This window comes from Megascapheus bottae, chromosome 23, assembly GCF_031878675.1.
Source record: "Megascapheus bottae isolate mThoBot1 chromosome 23, mThoBot2.hap1, whole genome shotgun sequence".
Lineage (NCBI taxonomy): Eukaryota > Metazoa > Chordata > Mammalia > Rodentia > Geomyidae > Megascapheus > Megascapheus bottae.
In genome coordinates this window covers 24,083,422-24,102,843 of record NC_143531.1, presented here as the reverse complement: position 1 = coordinate 24,102,843, position 19,422 = coordinate 24,083,422, and the positions used below count along the sequence as shown (strand labels likewise).

The 19,422-nt window shown below is 44.8% G+C and overlaps 1 protein-coding gene and 1 long non-coding RNA gene across 2 annotated transcripts in view; both read left to right on the top strand.

Annotated features, from left to right (window-relative positions):
- Nucleotides 1–4,130: 4,130 nt before the first annotated feature.
- On the top strand, nucleotides 4,131–12,819 carry LOC150047447 (uncharacterized). The gene is made up of 3 exons (XR_016539398.1): nucleotides 4,131–4,298; nucleotides 5,210–5,270; nucleotides 12,535–12,819. It is a non-coding gene; the product is annotated as an uncharacterized LOC150047447 (long non-coding RNA).
- A 431-nt stretch (nucleotides 12,820–13,250) lies between these two features.
- The window catches only part of Arhgap10 (Rho GTPase activating protein 10), a 176,414-nt gene continuing 170,242 nt past the window's right edge, over nucleotides 13,251–19,422 (top strand). Inside the window, exon 1 of the mRNA XM_090356869.1 lies at nucleotides 13,251–13,478. Coding sequence (XP_090212995.1) covers nucleotides 13,325–13,478 — 154 coding nt within the window. The 5' untranslated portion in view covers nucleotides 13,251–13,324. The remainder of the gene's footprint in view (nucleotides 13,479–19,422) is intronic.

Genomic DNA, 19,422 nt, shown 5'->3' with positions numbered 1-19,422 from the left:
CTTCCTTCCTTCCTTCCTTCCTTCCTTCCTTCTTTTTGCCAGTTCAGGGGCTTGGACTCAGGACCTGGATGCCATCCTTGCACTTTTTTTTACTCAAGGCTAGTACTCTTTTTCTTTTTAAGTTCAAAATGTTTTAAGAGCTTGGAAGAGTCAGGGACAGAGGTATTTTACCCAAGGCAGGCCATTGGAAAGTGTGCAGTTGTCTACCAAAAGGAAATAAAATTAGACATGCAGGAAGGAGGAAGAGACTCTAAGGACCCAAGACTAGAATTTAGGTGCCCAGGAAAAAACAGTGTCCTTGTCCCGCAGCCAGGATAGGCAATTCCCTAGGGGCAGGAAAGACTAGTCTGCAGCCTTCAACTGGTTCCCATCAGGCTCCACTACTAAGGCTTCCATCATCCCATGGCTAGAGCAGGTAAAGAAGAGAATCTCCTACCCCTTAGGGTACTGAGCAACCCACCCTTTCTGATCCTGGCAAAGTAGCACAAAAGCAGCTGGAGGTAGGAAAGCCAGATAAAAATGGTTGTGGAGAGGGATTAAGCAGACTTGATGTAGATATGGATAGCTGGAAAAGGGGCTAATGATCAAAAACTAAGAGAAATTGTCCACCTCAGCTGATTCCAGTCCACAAAAGGAATTGATTTTCCCCCTGCTGATCATAGGGGTGAACTCAGGGTCTGGGTATTGTCATTGAGCTTTTTTGCACCATCGCTCCATTTTCTGCTTTTGGTGGTTAATTGTGAGATAAGAGTCTCAATTACTTTCATACTGTGAATATTTTAAATTCACTAACCCTATACTCTGCACATGCCTTTAGAGAGGACCCTAATGACTAGAGATGACCTGGGATTATGGATTATCTCTTTGTTTGATAATTGTGAGGAGCTCTTTTTTGTTATTAATTAATACTGTTCTTCCTCCTCAGAAAACAATAGAATTTTACTTTGTTCTCAAAGAATATCACTTAGTCTAGAAAAATGCCAACCACCAACCCACACAAGAAAAGATTAAGCTTTCATAAGCACACAATATGCAACTGTTTTCAGTAAATGCCATTTTATGTTATAAAAAGGCATGCTGGCTATCTTCTAACACACTCTTAATTTTGCAAGTACAGTGCTGTGAATTTTGAAATTCTCATTATTAAATGTGGATAGTTTAACCTCTTTGCCTCACATCAAAACTGGAGGATAAAAGAAAGTAATGTGCTGAAGTCAGACTATTTTACTGTGTACCTGAAACCTTTTTGTGGTCAAGTGACTTTGAAAAATAAATTGATTCATGGAAAAAAAAACTACAAGTTTGGGTTTCAGGTCATTTCTGGTGCTTTTGTGTTAATTCCATTCAAGAGCTTTCTGTTCTGCTTGTTATTGATTTAAATTTTCTGAGAAAATAAATTGAACTCCCAGAAGGTGTCTATGCTTTAGTTATATAATGAATAAAAAGAGAAGACTTCTAGATGTCTTAGTGTGTGTGTGTGTGTGTGTGTGTGTGTGTGTGTGTGTGTGTGTGTGTGTGTGTTTGGTTGGTGACATGGGTTTTAACTATTTCCCAAGCAGGCCTTAAACTACAAGGCTCATGTAAGCCTCTTGCTTCAGCCTCCTGAATAGCTGGGACTTTATTTTCCATTATGTCTGGCTCCTTCTTAGAAGTCTTTTGGTTGTTGTTGCTGGTCGTAGGGTTTGAACTTAGGGCCTGGGTGTGCTGTTCCTGAGTGCAAGAGTGGCATTCTATCACTCTGAACCACAGTGCCACTTTGAGTTTTCTGGTGGCTTTTCTCAGGACTTTTCTGCTTGGGCTGGCTTTGAATTATGATCTTCAGGACTTAGCCTCCGGAATAACTAGTATTAACAAATGTGAGCCACCAGTTCTTAATTATAGAAGTGTGTTCTCTTTCATAAAAGCTGTGAACTTAATTTTGTGTGATCAGGTCCTAGTGCCTAAACTCAGGGCCTAAGTGTTGTCCCTGAACATCTTTCATTTAAGCCTTTTTTGGTAGTTTAGTAGATATAAGAATCTCAGACTTGCCGGGCATGGTGGTTCATGCCAGTAATCCTAGCTATTCAGGAGGCTGAGGTCTGAGGATCAAGGTTCAAAGTCAGCCCAAGCAAAAAAAGGAGGAGACTCTTATCTCCAATCAACCTCTAGAAAATGGGAAGTGGGGCTTGGCTCAAGGGTAGGGCAGTAGCCTTGAGCTGAAGTGCTCAGGGACAATGCCCAGGCCCAAGGGTAGGGTGGTAGCCTTGATCTGAAGAGCTCGGGGACAGCACCCAGGCCAAGTTCAAGCCCCATAACCCACCCCCCAAAAAAACAGAGTCTCAGACTTTCTTATCCCAGCTGGCTTCAAATCTTGATTCTTAGATCTCAGTCTCCTAACTAGCTAGGTTTACAGGTCTGAGTCATCAGCACCAGATGCCTTAAAAAAAGATTTCCCTTATTTGATAACTATCAAGAAATATAAAATATAATAAACTATAAAATTCTTTACAATATGAGATCAAAGCTGGATATTAAGTAATGAGCAGGATAAGCAATTTCTGTTGTACTTGTAGGTACTTTCAAACAAATTAAAACCAATAAATTCTTAGGAAAGTCTTACTGGTCGTTGAAAAAACAATGGTTCAACCCATTCTAATCTGGCAAAGACTTTAAAGGGCTCAAATTCCTAAAAGCATTAGGAGATTTTGCTTCCTCCTGTTTGCTGTGTAAAAATGATTTTCTTTATACAAATCCAGGGTTAAAATACCTTTTTGTTGATGTGAAATACTTTTAAGTCCATTTGCAGCCTATAAGAGACGGTTCCTGCAGTGCTGCAGGAAGTGTTGACTACAACTTGCACCTTTGCTCACAGTTAGTGGATTCTAATCAAGTTTGCTAATGGGAAGGAAGGCTCTTCTATGACTCTAGGACTGCTCTGGTCTAAATCATGGCTGCCATGTGTGATTGCTAGGTGACAACTACTTTTAATATTTTAGTGCATATCTAGTCCTTTTGTCTCTTCATGGACATTTTTTTTAACTTGAAAAGCTGATCTCTTAGTGCATTTTCTGTTTCGTAACCTTAGTGTATTTCTGTTTATCTTAACAGTGTGTGATAAACCTTTTTGAAAACCACAGTTAGCCTTATAAGGTTATCTGACATCTAGTGATAACCTAAGTTCCCAGTCCTCTAGTCTCACATTTAAACTTTCTCCAATTCATATTTGAATCTGGCAAAGTATCCCAGGCTAGCTTCAAACTCAAGATCTTTTTCCTATATCTTTTTTTTTTTTTGGTGGTAATGGGGATCAACAAGGCCTGTGCATTCTACTACTGAACTATCAGCTCTCCAATTTTTGTTTGGGATTAAAATTTATGAACATAAATCATTTTATAGGTTAGTAGCTAGAAGTACTAATATTAGCGGGTAATATTAGTATCCTCAGAGAAGTACAACAATTTGGTGCATGGTTTATGATGGTTTTTGTCTGGGAAATTAATGTGACTATATATACATGAATGTATGTAGAACTTTAAAAAAAAATAACGTATGGGCCAGGAGTTTGGCCTACTGGTTAAAGTGCTTGCCTAGCATGCACGAAGACCCGGGTTCGATTTCTTGGTACCACATACTTAGAAAAAGCCAGAAGTGGTGCTGAGGCTCAAGTGGTAGAGTTCTATCCTTGAGAGAAAAAAATCCAAGGACAGTCCTCAGGCCCTGAGCTTATGCCCAGGACTGGCAAAATAAAAATAACGTAGGCATGAGTTTTAAGTAGAGGAATTACATGATCTGAGTTTTGTTTTAGAAGAATCTCCAGCTGCTCTGCTACATTTAGACTGCTGAGAGCAAAGAGCATATTTTGTAACAGGTAACGGAGGCTTGCAGCAGGGGGCAGCAGTGGAGGGAGGGAATTGTGGTCAGATTCTGGCTATTTTTATAGGAAGATAATACAGAGTATGTGAAAAAGAGATTGACTGATTCCTAATTTTTAGATCTTGGCAGTTGGCAAGATGATGTTGGTACCAAAATCTGTAAGCTCTAAAGCCTTCATTTCCATGTACAACTTACACACACTTGCAGCTCTCTATGTGGTCTTGTAAACTCTATTGACTGATGGCCTGACCACTTTGTTCATCTTCTAGCCAGCTGTATATACCACGCTGAACCTGCCAGGTACTCCAATTACCCAGAAGAGCAGCAGTTTTAACCTCTCCTCCTTCGACCACTTATTATTATTGGAAGGAGTCACTGTTCCTATCCAGTCTTATCCTGGAGAAATTCATTTTGCCAGCAAGTACCCTGCATGCTACTCTGGAAAAGTATGTATTGGTCATATTGCTTCTGGGAAGTACAGAAAAATACAGAGACGCTATCCTTGGTTGCCTTTCCAATATCTACATGTTAAGGAACTGCTCACTGCACACATTCCTCACGCACTAGAGGATGAGGCTATGGTAAGAGTTGGAAATCAGAGTGAATATCTGGAAGATCCATCCAAGCTTATTTTTAGAAATCATTCCCATGCAATTATTTATAGTAAGATCCCACTTCCAAAAAAATCTGTGGGAAAATGGTATAAGAGAAGAAATGTCAGAATATCAAGTATAAAAGTGGTGACTTCCAGAAAGAGTAGAACTTAAGATCACACTACTTGGAAGTTATCAAAGATAATTTAGTGACATATTTCTTCAGTGTATGCCACTAGCAACAGGATCCCCTTTCCAGAATATGAAAAGGACGGCTGCTGTTTTGTGTCATATGACAGCTAGATAATCAATTCCAGACACCTCTCAATTTCCCTGAAGGTCCTAGGTATTTATTCAATTTCTTTGTTTTGTGCCAGTACTAAGGCTTAAACTCGGGGCTTGCAAGCTGTCTCTCAACTTTCTTCATTCAAGGCTGGCGCTCTGTCACCTAAATGACAGCTCCAATTCCTCTATTAAATTTCTTTGACCGCAGGTGAAAAACACAGATTCTTCCAGCAGAAGCAGAAAAGCATCTTATTTACCACTTGGCTGGAGCAGCTGGCTTGCCTGCAGCTCTGTATAACTACAGATCTCTATGACTGCCACAGCAGCTCTGTGTTTCCACAGAGCAGTCAGATAACATTCTTGCTCCATACCCACTGTAGGGCCCCTTTGGTTTCAGGGCCTGGCATTAGCTAGGAAAATACTACTTGACCCACACTTCCAGTCCCTTTCTGCTTTAGTGTTTTGTTTTTTTTTTTCAGATTGGTTGCTGCCTGGTGCCAGCCTTGGCCCATGGTCTTCTTACCTTTGCCTCCTGCATAGGTAGGTTTCATAGGCATGCACTTACACAAGGCTTTGTGTAATACTCTGGCTAGAACAGATGAACTTTGTTTCTTCTGTCAGTTCATAACTAGACGCAGAAATCAAAGTCCTGGGAAGGAAAGCCTGCTCGACTGAAGTTAGGTCACCTGCCTAGCCCTTGGCAGTAGCAGGCCCCGAAGAAAGAGTTACAGCTGAAGTCTTCAGAGAACTATTTATATTTTTATTGGAGGCAGGCACAAGAATTTTACTAGTTCTACATAATACCTGAGGAAATGGTTACCTAGGTAGAAATAGCCTGTTCTTGGAAAGTAGAAATGGTTGCTGACCACTTAAAAAATGCCAGGGCCCACCATTTAGAAATGGCATTCTGGCTCAGGAACTGTGAATCTGTTGAGTTTCTACATGCTGACTTATTGCTATCTGATTGTTAGGCATTGGCTCTTACTTTTTGCTTCTCCTCCTCCTGCTACTTCTCTTTTTCATACTGAGGATAAACACTGAAAAAAAAATTCTTCTCTTTTGTTTCTTGTGCCAATACTGAAGCTTGAACTCAGGGTCTTGCACTCTCATTTGGCTTTTTCCACTCAAGGTTGATGCTTTACCACTTGAGCAATACTTATATTTCAGGCTTTTTGTTGGTTAATTGGAGATAAGAGTCTCATGAAGGGCCAGAAGTATAGCCTAGTGGTAGAGTGGTCACCTAACATGCATGAAGCCCTGGGTTTGATTCCACATACATTAAAACAAAAACAAAAACAACCAGAAGTAGCACTGTGGCTCAAGTGGCAGAGCACTAACCTTGAGAAAACCCAAGAACAGTGCCCAGGCCCTCAGTTCAAGCCCCAGAACTGGCAAAAAAATTTAAAAAAAAGAAGAGTCTCATGAAGCCACCAGGCTGGCTTCAAACTTCCTTTCTCAGATCTCTGTTTCCTGAGTAGTTAGAATTATAGGCGTGAGCCACCAATTCTTAGTTTGCTCTTAGGACAACTCAATCCGAAACTACTGAGTTAAAGGATAAGAACACTCATTTTTCTTTTTTATTTCACTTTGTATTTTATTAAAGTGCCAATATAGTCTGAGAATTTGCCTATAGTTGTGACAGGGTCATTTTCAATGGCTGGATGTTTGACGGTTGAAGAAACCTTTCTCTTGGATATACTGTTCCTCTTGTGCCTGACACAGCCAAGGGCTTGGCATGGTACCTAAAAGTGTAGTCTTCAGAGCTTTTTCTGAGTAATATACATTTACTGCCATCTGAATTAAACAGATTGCAAGGTCACTTTTCAGACCAGTTAATCTGTCAGGAAAAAGAGGGCAGCATTTGCCTAATGGGTCTGTGGGAAGTAAAGAATGCATGCTGGTATTCATATATATATTTCTGTCTGTATATATGCATATATACACACATATATATGCGTGTACATGATTCCCGGGTATTGCAAACTTCATGAGTCTGACTCTGAGACTAGGCCTGAACATGCCATGCACAGGTATATGAGCATTACCACATTCCCTTTATTTATTTATTTATTTATTTATTTATTTATTTGCCAGTCTTAGGCTTGAGCTCAAGGCCTGAGCACTGTCCTTGGACTTTCTCAAGGCTAGCGCTCTACCACTTGAGCCTCAGCACCACTTCTGGCTTTTTTGTATGTATGTGGAATCAAACCCAGGTCTTCCTGCATGCTAGGCAAGCACTCTACCAGTAGGCCAAACTCCTGGTCCCCACATCCCTTTCTTATCCCCACATTTCCTTTCTATACATGACATAGCCATCCACCTAGTTTACCATGCCCAAAGCCTAGGGCCACCTTTGATACTTGATTCTATTTTTTTTTCTTTTTTTTTTTCCAGTCCTGGAGCTTGAACTCAGGACCTGAGCACTGTCCCTGGGCTTTTTCCTCAAGGCTAGCACTCTGCCACTTGAGCCACAGAGCCACTTCCAGCTTTTCAATGTATATGATACCAAGGAATTGAGTGCATGCTAGGCAAGCACTCTACCACTAGGCCAAATTCCTGACCCCTTTTTTTTTTTTCTAATTTTTATCCAGAGGATTGTTAAATCCTAGAAACCAGTTTAAAAATAATATTTAAAATACTTATTTATGTATATTATACATATCATAAACATTTATATATTTTATGTATATAATGCATACGATACATTTTATATATAAATGTATATTTATATGAATATATGTGACATATACAATGTATTATACTATGTAGTAATAAATATTTTACATTACATAAATATATACTAGTTATTGTATTATATTATATCTATTTATCAATATTTACGCCTATTTCTCTGTGTCTTTAGTGTCACCTCAAAAGGTTAGGCTATAGCATTTCTTGCTTTGACAACTCAAATATCATTTAGACTGGATTTCTAGTCTCTACAACGCTGCTAAAGAGAAATCACTAACCAGATCACATTACTTCTGTGCTTAAAACTCTTCAACAGCTTCCAGTAGCATTAGGATACAATCCAAAGTCCTAAATATGGCCTATGAGACTTGGCACAATCCACCCTCAGCCTAACCCCCACCAGCAGTGATGTCAGTGACCAGTTTTACTGACTGTGCTTCAGCCACCTGACCTCTTACCAACCCTACAATGTGCCTTTCTCCAGTCTTGCTCAAGGTGATTCTTCATCTCGATTAATCTCTTCCCACCATTTAATGGCTAACTTCTACTGAGTCTCCTGGCCATTGATTAAAGGATAGTTCTTCAAAAAAGATTCTTCCTGTGGTTATAACTTCTCACAAGGCTTTTCACATTCATTAGATGATACTTCAATTTTTATTCCTTATGTAGGTTTTTATTTTTATTTGCTTATCTTTTTATAGTCTGGGGATCAAACCCAAGACTTCACTCATGATAGCCAAGTGCTCTGTCCAGGTAATCCTGGCATTTGATTTTCAGTTGTATACAATCATGTGATTTACTTCTAAGGCCCAAAGCAGTGAGGACACTGTTGAGTGTGCTGCTATATCCCTAGCACCTGACAAAGTGTCACACATACAGAAGGTTAACATTTATCTGTGGGAGGAACAAGTTAATGAATCATCTGAACCAAGAAACTAAGGAACTCAGTAACATCTGCCTTTGTTACTTCTTTCCTTGCATTCTATTTCATGTGATGATTTAAGTCTTCTTCAGATCCTTCCCATGTTGCCTGATGTAACCTCCTCCCCTCCTTCATCCCTCTCTTCGTCTTTCCCATCTTTCCCACACCTTTCTCCTCCTCTGTCTTCACACCTTTAGCAGGCCCTTTGTAAACCCAAGGTCTCAATCCATAATATATATGTACTGTTACCATCTCTATTTCACCAGTGGTAAGTCTGAGGTTTAAAGAAAATCTACCTTTTCCATGGTCACTTAACCATTGAGTGAAGCTTGATCTGGAACTCCCAAATATCTTTCTTCTGGCCCTGTTTAGCCGTTTTGTTATTGATCAGCTGGCTGAGAGCTTTTTGAACCATCCAGATAAGAATCTTGTAGTCAAGAAGCTCTTCCTATGCTGGAGTCCTGAGCCCAAGAACCAACAAAACTCAGGGCCTGAGCACTGCCCTTGGGCTTTTTCCTCAAGGCTAGCACTCTACCACTTGAGCCACAGAACCACTCGCAGTTTTTGAGTGGTTAATTGGAGATAAGAGTCTCACTGGGTATTTTCTGCCTGGGTTGGCATTGAACCACAATCCTCACATCTCAGCCTCCTGAGTAGCTAGGATTACAAGCGTGAGCCACTGGCCCACATCTGTGTCCTGAGGCCTAGGGGGTTGACAGAGATTTGCTGTACATACTGAGAGTCAGGGGCCTATTTCTCCACACTTTAGTAGCCAGAGACTATGGCTCTCAGCAATCACCTTGCAGACTTTGCTCTGGCATTAGCCACCATTTACTCTAGCACTCTAGCACTTGGTAGCTTTTGTAATCCTTGGATTCCAGCAGCAGTGAGTGACAGGAGTATGCAATGACAGTTAGTTCCTTTTAGTGTTAACAGCTCTCACACAGTGTTTGGGAGGTACTGGGACCCTCAGCCAGCTCCCAACATATATTAGACCTTTGAAGATTAAGGTGTCTGAGAATTGTAGGGCTTGAAAGGTCTCTAGAATATCATCAGGGACCGGACTGACAATTTCTCTTCTCTGGCTCTTCCTATCTTTTTTCATTTTCCTCTCAGTTTCTTTAGACTCTGACTGTCCCTGTTTTCTCTGCCACCGTCACCCCCTACCATTCTTGTCCAGCTTTGTTGTCTGGATCTCTTCAGCTGGCTCCTGTAGCTGTAGCAGATGCCATTCCTCCCACTGGCAGAGCAGTAGCTGTCACCTTCCACCTTCACATTGTTGTTCCTTCTGTCATCTTCACCAAGGCTATGGCTCAGTTGCTGCCTCCATCATATTCTTTTCGCTCTCTCTCTCCCCTTTGTTTGGTTGCCAATGGGGCTTGAACTCAGGGCCTGGGCCTTGTCCTTGAGCTTTCTCAGCTCTAATGCTTTACCATTTGAGCCACAGCACTACTGTTTTTTTTTTTCTATTTATGTGGAACTGAGGAATCGAACCCAGGGCTTCGTGCATGCTAGGCAAGCAGTCGACCACTAGGCCACACTCCCAGCTACCCACCATGTTCTTTCTTTGTCAAGTCATTGATTGGTCTAATGTTGCAATACTGGTGGGCACCCAGGTATCTCCTACCCATCTTACAAAGTGAGGTGAGCAGCCTGTTTATACAGCTAGAATCATGGCACTAGTTTATGCAAATGAAGGACAGTGTTTGCACTAATTTTGGCATGGTCCATGTGTAAATAAGGGATTGCAGTTCCACCAATCAGAGCACTCCTTCATGCATATGAAGAGCTACATTTACAACAGTCACAACACCTTGGGTTGGGTCACAATGAGAAGTACTCTCCCTCTGGCCTGGGTAGGTAGAGTGCTAAGGTTTTCCAAACATCACCGAGGCTCACATATTTGAAACCATTTGGGCTGGGACAATGCCTTCAGGAGTGAGAGCTATGCTTTGTCATTAAGCATCTGTGGTTGCTGCATAGCTTCAACCAAGGTGCCTGTGAAGTTTTAAAAGTGGCCCTCGCTACCATGAGGGCAGTCCAGCTTGTTGCTTGGATGATGGTTCTTCACTCAAGGAGGCTGGCACCAGGGATGGGTCTAATGGCTGTCGTTTACAGAGTCAAACTGAACTCCTGCCTCAGTGCCACAGGGAGAGGTGGTCCTGCTTATCTCTCTCAAGTTCTCTTTACTTAGTCATAGTCATGGAAAGCTGTCTGGGATTAGTGTCTAGAGGGAATAAAAGAGACAAATGCAAGGGAAGAAAATTATTCAAGAACAGCAGAGATGTCAACCATCAGCGAAGGTCTTGCAGAAGAGTGACAGTGGTCAGCATTCAGTCTGATGGACAGAAACCCAAGCCCTCCCTCCTCAAGGGTGAGACATGGGTATGGAGTTGAATTGGTCCTCATCTCTACCAGATACACCATAAAAGGTAGTGTCGAATACCAGAAATCCAAGCCTTTTTGCTCATGGCACTGATAGTAGACCTATTAAGATTCATATCCATGTGCTCTGGAACATTATGTGCATGTGAAATAACAAGTAATGATATTTTGTGATGTTATCAACTCGTTTCAAACAAGTCTTGCTTCAAATATCTAAAGAACTTAGAGGTTTTGTTGTTGGCAAAGGGGGCCATTGCTTTGAGTAGCTTGTCCCTTTTGGTTTTTTTTTTTTTGAATGTTAGGGATAGATTTTAGGGTTCCAGTAATACTCTACTACTGGACCACATCCTTAGCCCTCATCTTAAAATAAAAAAAAAAAACCTTTTTGTTTTGGGATATATTTGTCTATCAGAAATATACTTATTAAAGTATATAATTCAATTTTTTTTAGTCTACTCACAATTGTGCAATCATTATCAACATCAAAGTTTTAAAATATTTTCAGAGCTCCCAAAAGAACTCATTTCCTACATGCCTCACTCTACCCTCACCACCCTACCCCCGCCAGCCTCTGGGACCACTAACGTATTACTTATCTCTACAGATTTCCTTGTTGAGACACTTTGTGCGAATAGTAGTATATAGCACATAGGATTTATGGTGGGCTTTTTTCACTTGGTGCACTGTGTACAGAGTTTAATGCATTTTAGAGCATGTCAGTATTGCATTTCTTTCCACTGTAGATTAACATTCATGTTATGGATCTATATACATTGTCTATAAGTCATTACACATTTGGTGGACTTTGTGGCTTCTGTGGATAGTGCAGCTATGAACATTGACATACAGCTTTTGTGTGTGTGTGTGTGTGTGTGTGTGTGTGTGAGGGGGGGAGGGAGCTAATGGTCTACTTAGTAGCCCAGGCTCTTTTTCAACCCAAGATTCTCCTGCCTCAGCCTCTCGGCCTCCATGTGCTGGGATTATAGGCATGGGCCACCAGGCCCAGTGTAGAAATAGCATAATGGTGAACACAGCTCATTCCTCTCGGGTATATCCCTCTTATGCTGGTCATAAGAGTTCTTCCATGTTTAAGCTTTTGTGGAGGGAGGGTTTGGTTTTTTTTTGTGGAGAGGTCTAAGTGCTAGCTAGTGTTTCTCTTTGCAAGACCTTTTCCGTGTGTTGATCACATTTTTTATTCCTGAGTATTTTTCCTCCCTTTTATTCCCTTGGTAGACTCCATCCACTCTTCTGCTGCTTTCAGTGGGGTCCACTGCCTGGAAGTTATTTGTAAAACATGTTGAGTTCTCTGGAGGAAGGGCATGAAAATACCTGTGGGTTAGGCACTCACCGTGCTGTTTTGTAACAAAAGTTTATTGAGTGGGAGGCTTATTTAACTTCTTCCGGAGAGTTACACTCCTACAGCTGGAGTCCAAGCAGCTTCTTAATTACCCAGCCCAGAGTCTGAACGTCTGAAGGAATGGCTTTGAAGTTTCCACAGGAGTAAACTAACATAGGTAAACACGCAGCCCCGTTTCTAGTGTGTGCCTGATAAATGATAATTGTCCAGAGAAATGCTTGGTAGCAGTTCTGAAGTGACTTTCCTGAAGGATCAGTGTATTCTTTTAGGTCTAAATTTCAGTGACTTACTGTGCCTGTTTTGGGGGGCCCGGTTTGGTGACCCCAGAACGTAAGGAACAGGACTTTTTCTGGGGGGCACACTGATAGGAATTCTCAGCGGATGGTTTTTTACCTCCTCCTCCTCTCCTGTTTTGTTTTTACAATAATAATCTCTTTTTTTTTTTTCAGAGCCAGCCTCTGTCTACCCAAATAAATTGAATCCACAAAGGCACAAATGCCTCAGTGCCTCTACAATAATATGTATCGACATGCAGCCAAGAAATCGGATCCTCCGTATGACACAGACCTCTTCCCCGTGGTTTAGCCCCGCGTGCCAATCCCCCCACCCCGGTCTTTTGCACGTGGGCAGTGGGGGGTGTGGGCCCCGTGGGGTGGAGGTGCCAGCCGCCTGTGGGTGGAGATGGGAACCGAGGGGGACCGGTGGGCGCGTCTCCCCTGGATAGCTGAAATAAATGAGCCAATCACTTCCTCTTGTCCCCCAGTCGTGTCCTGTGGCTGGGCGCCGGGGCCCAGGGCGCTGCCTCCCCTCCCTCTCCCCCGGGTCCGGCTGGGTTCCCCCGCTTTGGGGAGCCGGGAGTGAGTCACCCAGATCCCCGGGGGCCGAGAGCAAGGGAGGGGCGAGCCCGGGGGTGGAGGAGCCGCGGCCGAAATTCTAGACGAGGAGGCCTGGAAGGAAGAGGAGGGGCGAGAGCGTGGGGCCGAGGGAGGGAGGAAGGCGGCAGGCGGGGAAAGAGGGGGCGCGGGCTGCTGCGATCCGGGCCACGCGTTTCCATCGCCCGCTCGCTCGCCCCGTGGGCTGCCGGCGGCTCCTCCGCTCCCCGGGACATGCCTGCCCCGCGCGCCCGGCGCGCCTAGCTGCTCCCGGGCCTCCCTGCCCGCGCCACCCCGCACCTGGCCGCCGCCTCGGAGCCCGGCTGGGGCCGCGCGCCTGCCGCGCGCCCGCCCGCCCGCGGCAGACATGGGGCTGCAGCCCCTGGAGTTCAGCGATTGCTACCTCGACAGCCCCTGGTTCCGGGAGAGGATCCGCGCCCACGAAGCGGAGCTCGAGAGGACCAACAAGTTCATCAAAGAGCTCATCAAGGACGGCAAGAACCTCATCGCTGCCACCAAGAGTAAGCGGGGGACCCGGCGCGCCCGGCGGGGCGGCGGCGGCGCGGCCCAGGCCCCGCTCCCGGAGCCCCGAGCCCGGAGGTTCCCGCCCGGCTGGTCCGCCCAGCCCCGCGCTCCCGGGCGCCGTGCCCCGGGTCGGGGCGGCGGGCCACGGGGTGGGATGACGCTCTCCAGCCGCCCCCGGCTGCCTGCTCCACAGGCAGATCGCTTTGACCTGTTTTATCTCGTGACCTTTCCCAATCAGCTTTTATTTTATGGACTCCTTGGGTTGCTGCTGGAAGTCCCTGGAGCGGCGCGCGTGCATTCCATTCTGTGGGGTCTCTCTCCCCTTCCCAGCCAGTCTTGCCCCCGGTCCCTTGGCCATGCCAAACCAGAAAGTCCACCTGGCTTTATGCTGTCTCCTGCACATTCCTTCCCACCTCCTGGGCAGGGGTCAGCTGACCACCTGCCCTCCTGGCTGGATGGGAATTCTAAGATCCTTGCTCCAGCTTCTTGCTTTCCCTTCCCTCTCAGCTCCCTATGGCTCTCGAAAAATTCCAAAGAAAACTGGAAAAGTAGGAGAGCTACGGCGTAGCAGAGGGCAGCTGGCTGGTGAGGAGTGTAGTGTAAAGGGCCTGGGGGGAGTTAGCTCCTGGAAGAATCTGGGACCCAGCCACTCCTGGGTCCTGCTGCTCTGGTGAGGACATGGTGAGGGAAACTGCCCCAGGCCAGTTCCCTCTTTAAAAAGACTGGGACTCAGGAGGCTGAGATCTCTAGAGCAGGCAGGGTTTAAAGCCAGCCCAGGCAGGAAAGCCTACGAGATCCTTATTTCCAATTAAGCACCAAAAGAAGCGGGAAGTGGAGCTGTGGTTCAAGTGGTGGATCTTTAGCCTTGGGCAAAAAAGCTCAGGGACAACTTCAAGACCTTAAGAAACACACACACACACAAACACACACACACACACACACAGAGCAAGACCTTAGGATGGGACACACACACACACACATACAGCAAGACCTTAGGAGGGACACACACACACACACACACACACACACACAGAGCAAGACCTTAGGATGGGGACACACACACACACACACACAGAGCCTGGGCCATATCCAGCTTTCCTGTCATTTGGTAATTTCTTGACTTGATAATTTGTCTCTTGTGGACACTTTGGGAAAACACTCCCACGCCACCCCCATTCTCACACTTTGCATTCAGAGGATGAAAACATAGTGAGCATATTGCCTCATCTATCCATCACAGAGCTTGGCCCAGTTAAGTATTCATTTAACATATGAGCTGTAATGTATTTTAATAGGAAGATTTGAGTGAGCCATCCCTGTAATTTTGGAAGCAAGGCACTCAGTTTCTCTGGATAGTCTCCAAGGTTCCATTTTGGTCTCGTGACCTCGTTGGTGTTGCAAAATCAGGAGGGGGACCCACTTTTGTGTGACATGACACGAGTGGACTTATTTGGTCACTCTGGGCCCTTGGCACTGGGCATTTGTGCTGGCTCGCATGCAGGGAGGGGCTGTACGTATGGAGGAAGTGTGGGGAAGTGCACAGAAGGGATTGGAGTGAACCTGAGGGTCTAACTCTTGTAGCTCAATGTTCACCATTGTCCCTGAGGAAGGGTAGTGTCCTGAGGGAGCTGTGGCAGCTCCCCCTACTATAGGAGGGATGTGGAGAGAGGCAGATGGCAAAGCCAGTTTGGCCACTAGCAAGAAAGCTATTTGTGGGACAGTGTATTCCCTGGTCTGCTAGCAGGAAGCATGCTTGTGTTCCAGCATCTGGGTGCATCTGGGGGGCAGGGGAGCAGCTGTGATCCTTCCTCCTCAGAATGCATACTTCCTGGAATCTGTGAATTGGTGTCTCGTTCCTTTTGATTCTTGTCCTAATTATAAGAACCATAAGTGGTAATCATGTTTCAGGGAGCCATCAGAAACTATCCTGTTCTTCCTCTTCAGTTTCTTTACATTCTGGACTTGACTTTCTCCCACTTGTTCTGTAGTCATTTTTTTTTTTTTTTTACTAGTCCTGGGGTGTGATCTCAGGGCCTGAATGCTATCCTTGGGGATGCTCAAGGCTAGAGTTCTACCACTTGAGCCACAGCACTGTGTCGGGTTTTTTCTGTATATGTGGTGCCAAGGAATTGAATGCAGGTCTTAGTGCATGCTAGGCAAGCACTCTATCACTAGGTCAAACTCCCAGCCCTTAGTTCTGTAGTCTTTATGTTTAGTTCCTGCAAAGAGTGTGGATAGTGCTAGACTGGCAGGGTACTGATGGGTCATGCCTGTTATCCCAGCTATTTGGGAAGCCAAGATCTGGACATTGGTTTGAAACTAGCCAGTACAGCGCTCACAAGGGCCAGGTAGCGGGTATCTAACCCGGGCATCAAACATGGGCTTATGGAGATCAGAGTTTTTATTCCCTGCTGGGCCTTGCTGCTGGGAAGTTGGTTGCCCTGCCCCTCCCCCCTTCTCTCTCTCCCTCTTTCCCTCCTTTCCTTTTTTTTTTCTTTTCTTTTTTTTCTTTCTGTGATATTGGGGTTTTAAAACCAAGGCCTCACATTTGCTAGTCCGGTGCTCTGTTGCTGAGCCACACCTCTAGCCCGGCGTTTCTCCCCCGGTGCACACCTGTGCTGCTGGTTGACTGTGTTAGGCCTCCAGATCTTGTTGGAATGATAGATGCACGCCACTGGGTCCACTTCCCTTTCTTGAGTCGGAAGTTCATGGATCTGGTTTGGGACCCTCCTAATCATATGCAGCTTCTTAGATTAACAGGCACGACACCCTGTGTCCAGTTTCCTGTCATTCTTTGGTGTTTGGTTTCTCTTGATTGGAAGCATTAGTAAAGCTCTCAGCAATTGAAAATGGCTCGATGAGGTCACTGAAAATTTTAGGTCAGTGGTTCACCTAATTGTCGATCCTTCCTAAAACACTGGAAATCAGAGAGTCAAGGAAGAAGCAAGATCTGCAATCAACTCAGTCAGAGGGTCCATATTTCCAGATATTTTATACTTTATTTTGCAAAAGTAGCCTTTTGGGTATTTTCAGGATTGTATATTTAAATGAGTTCTGTTTTGGATTGTCTTCTAAGTTGCCTCTCCAGTGTACTCAGTACTTGTTAGGCTTGTGTAATGTGGATGTCCTGAAGTGTCTTTGCAATTGTCCATAATTATTTAAAGAAGTTGCAGTTGCAGGCCTATGAGACTTAAAGGCTTGCTGCTTAGTTCTATTACAGAGCAATCAACAAATAATACTTCCTATTTGATTAATGTGACTGATAACCAAAGAAGTAATAAGGTAGAGGTCCTTTCCTTGAGTTTAGTTTTGTGGTTGATTTCACTTTTGTGTGTGTGTGTGTCTGTGTTCCTGGAACTTGAACCCTGGGCCTGGACTCTGTCCCTGAGCTTTTTTATTTTATTTTATTTTTGCCAGTGCTGGGCTTGAACTCAGAGACTGAGCACTATCCTTGGACTTTCTCAAGGCTAGAGCTCTACCACTTGAGCCTCAGCACCATTCTGGCTTTTTTCTAAGTATGTGGTGCCAAGGAATCGAACCCGGGTCTTCGTGCATGCTAGGCAAGCACTCTACCACTAGGCCAAACTCCTGGCCCCTGTCCCTGAGCTTTTTTCTCAGGGTTAGCACACAGCTACAGCACCACTTCTGGCTCTTTCCGATTATTTTATTGGAGAAAAGAGTCTTTTGGACTGTCCTGCCTGAGCTGGCTATGCTCAGATCTCAGCCTCCTGGATTGCTGGGATTATAGGGTGTGAACCACCCAAGGCTGACAGAATTCACTTTTTAAGATCACTTTTGAACTTCCCTCTGCATTGTGCTAACTTCTTTTTTTTTTTTTTTTTTGCCAGTCCTGGGCTTAAGCTCAGGGCCTGTGCACTATCCTTGAGCTTCTTTTGCTCAAGGCTAGAACTCTACCAATTGAGCCTCAGCACCACTTCTGGCTTTTTCTAAGTATGTGGTACCAAGGAATCGAACCTGGTCTTCATGCATGCTAGGTAAGCACTCTACCACTAGGCCAGACTCCCAGCCCTGTGCTAACTTCTTGAAGAAATGAAGGATATGCAGATATGTTGGAAGATTAAGTCATAGGTAAGTATTCTCTTCTTGCGAGGAATAAAGCTAGAATGGGAAAAGTTTGCTCGTAGTTTTGGAACTTGGGTGTTTTAAGTAAGAAACTTCTGTCAGATTGGCAACAAGAAAAAGCCTGCAATGTTGGGGAAGGAAGGGAGACCAGTTTGGCTGGAGTGGAGATTGCATATCTGGGAGTAGATAGGGCCAAATGCAAAGGTCAGTTGCTGATGATAGAGGGCCCGAAGGCAAGGTGGGGAATGTGGACTTGGTGCCTTGGAGAATCTGATGGGCTCGATCGATCGAGCCTGACAAAGTGAAGGTAGTATGGACTGTTTGTGTAGGTCTTGGGAGATATTGGGGAGTGGGGGAGGAGCTCCAGAGAGAAGAGTATTGACTTCTGTCCTGGCCCTGAGTTCAATGGACTCTTTGTTCAAGTGGCTTTTTAGTTCTTCCTTTTGTTGCACCTTTCCTTTCCTAGAATAACCAGTGTCCACTTCTTGTGCCATTTAAATGTCTGTAAGCCTTTTAGACTGATGTCTGCGTGGCTGTAGGTTCTTATGACTCATGCAAATGTATGACATAATTGGCAGGAACAGTAAGACATAAACGCTTTTCTCATCAATTCTACATTAGGCATGCTAGAGAAAATATGGAAAATATTTTCTGCAAACATTTAAACAAACAGTCCTGGACATTTAACCACTTACATTGTCTTATCCAATGCTCATTAGTAAGCTTGATGGCCACTTGGAATTGAGCCTGCCTGCATCCCAGGCATGGAAAATTATCAGTGCCGACTTGGACAAAGTTTTCCAGAATTGGTTTTAGTATTTTTGATCTTGGTATTTCCTTTTCCTCAGAAAGCAGTGTGGACCTTCTGTGGTTGGGTCTTCCCTTATGATATCTTCCGTGCTCACCTGGGGTTTCCCTTCGGAGCTTGGTTTTCAGCATGGATGTAGGCTGGTGGCAGAGATAATTTTATGATCAAGCTTGAACAAGAAGGGCCAGGCAGTCTTTGCCATGTGTAGCCGTCGTTGTCAATTTAGCTTGTCCACAACATCATTTAGTGTGGTCCCATTGTCAGCCTACCACCCACAGAGCCCAGAGCTGTTACTGTTATGGGGTCAAGAGGAGGGGATTCCACATCCCTCCAGGTGGGGATTCCACGTCCCATCAGAGTCCACCACACAGAGACAGTCTCATATAAAAAGGTGAATTTATTGAGGAAGTAGATGGTGAACTGACCAGCCAGGGACACAGTGCAGACTCTGGAGCTGACACTGTGACTCCGAGCAGCTCTCACGTAGGGTTTTTAAGGGCAAAACCTGTGCCATCGAACCTGGCCACACAGGTGGCCAATGGGATACTTACATACACAGAGGGACCATTACCAGCTCTGGCCACACGCAGGTAGCCATAGGGTCACAGTCCAGTGTTTGAATTTACCTATCACCTTAGTTGGAATTGGCACGCAAATTGGAAAGGTCTCCACACAAAGCCGGGCTCCTCCCCACCCAAGCGGATATCCCTCCTCATGGGGGTGGGGAGGTCAAAGGTGTCTGGGCTGTACCACATATCCCTTCCTCCTCATGGCGGGGTTGGGGTGGTCAAGGTGGCTGGGCTGTACCATTGTCGACCTTCCACAATGGGGCGGGGGAACTCTTAGGCATTCTGGATGGTGCCAGTCCCTGCTCCCCTTAACACTCCCTGCTCCCCTCAACATTATCAGTTAAGGCTGACATTCTACTCCTTGAGCCATACCTCCACTTCCAGCTTTTGGGTGGTTACTTGACGCCAAGAGTCGCACAGACTTTTCTGCTTGGGCTATCTTTGAATTGCAGTCCTCAGATATCAGCTACCAGATAGCGA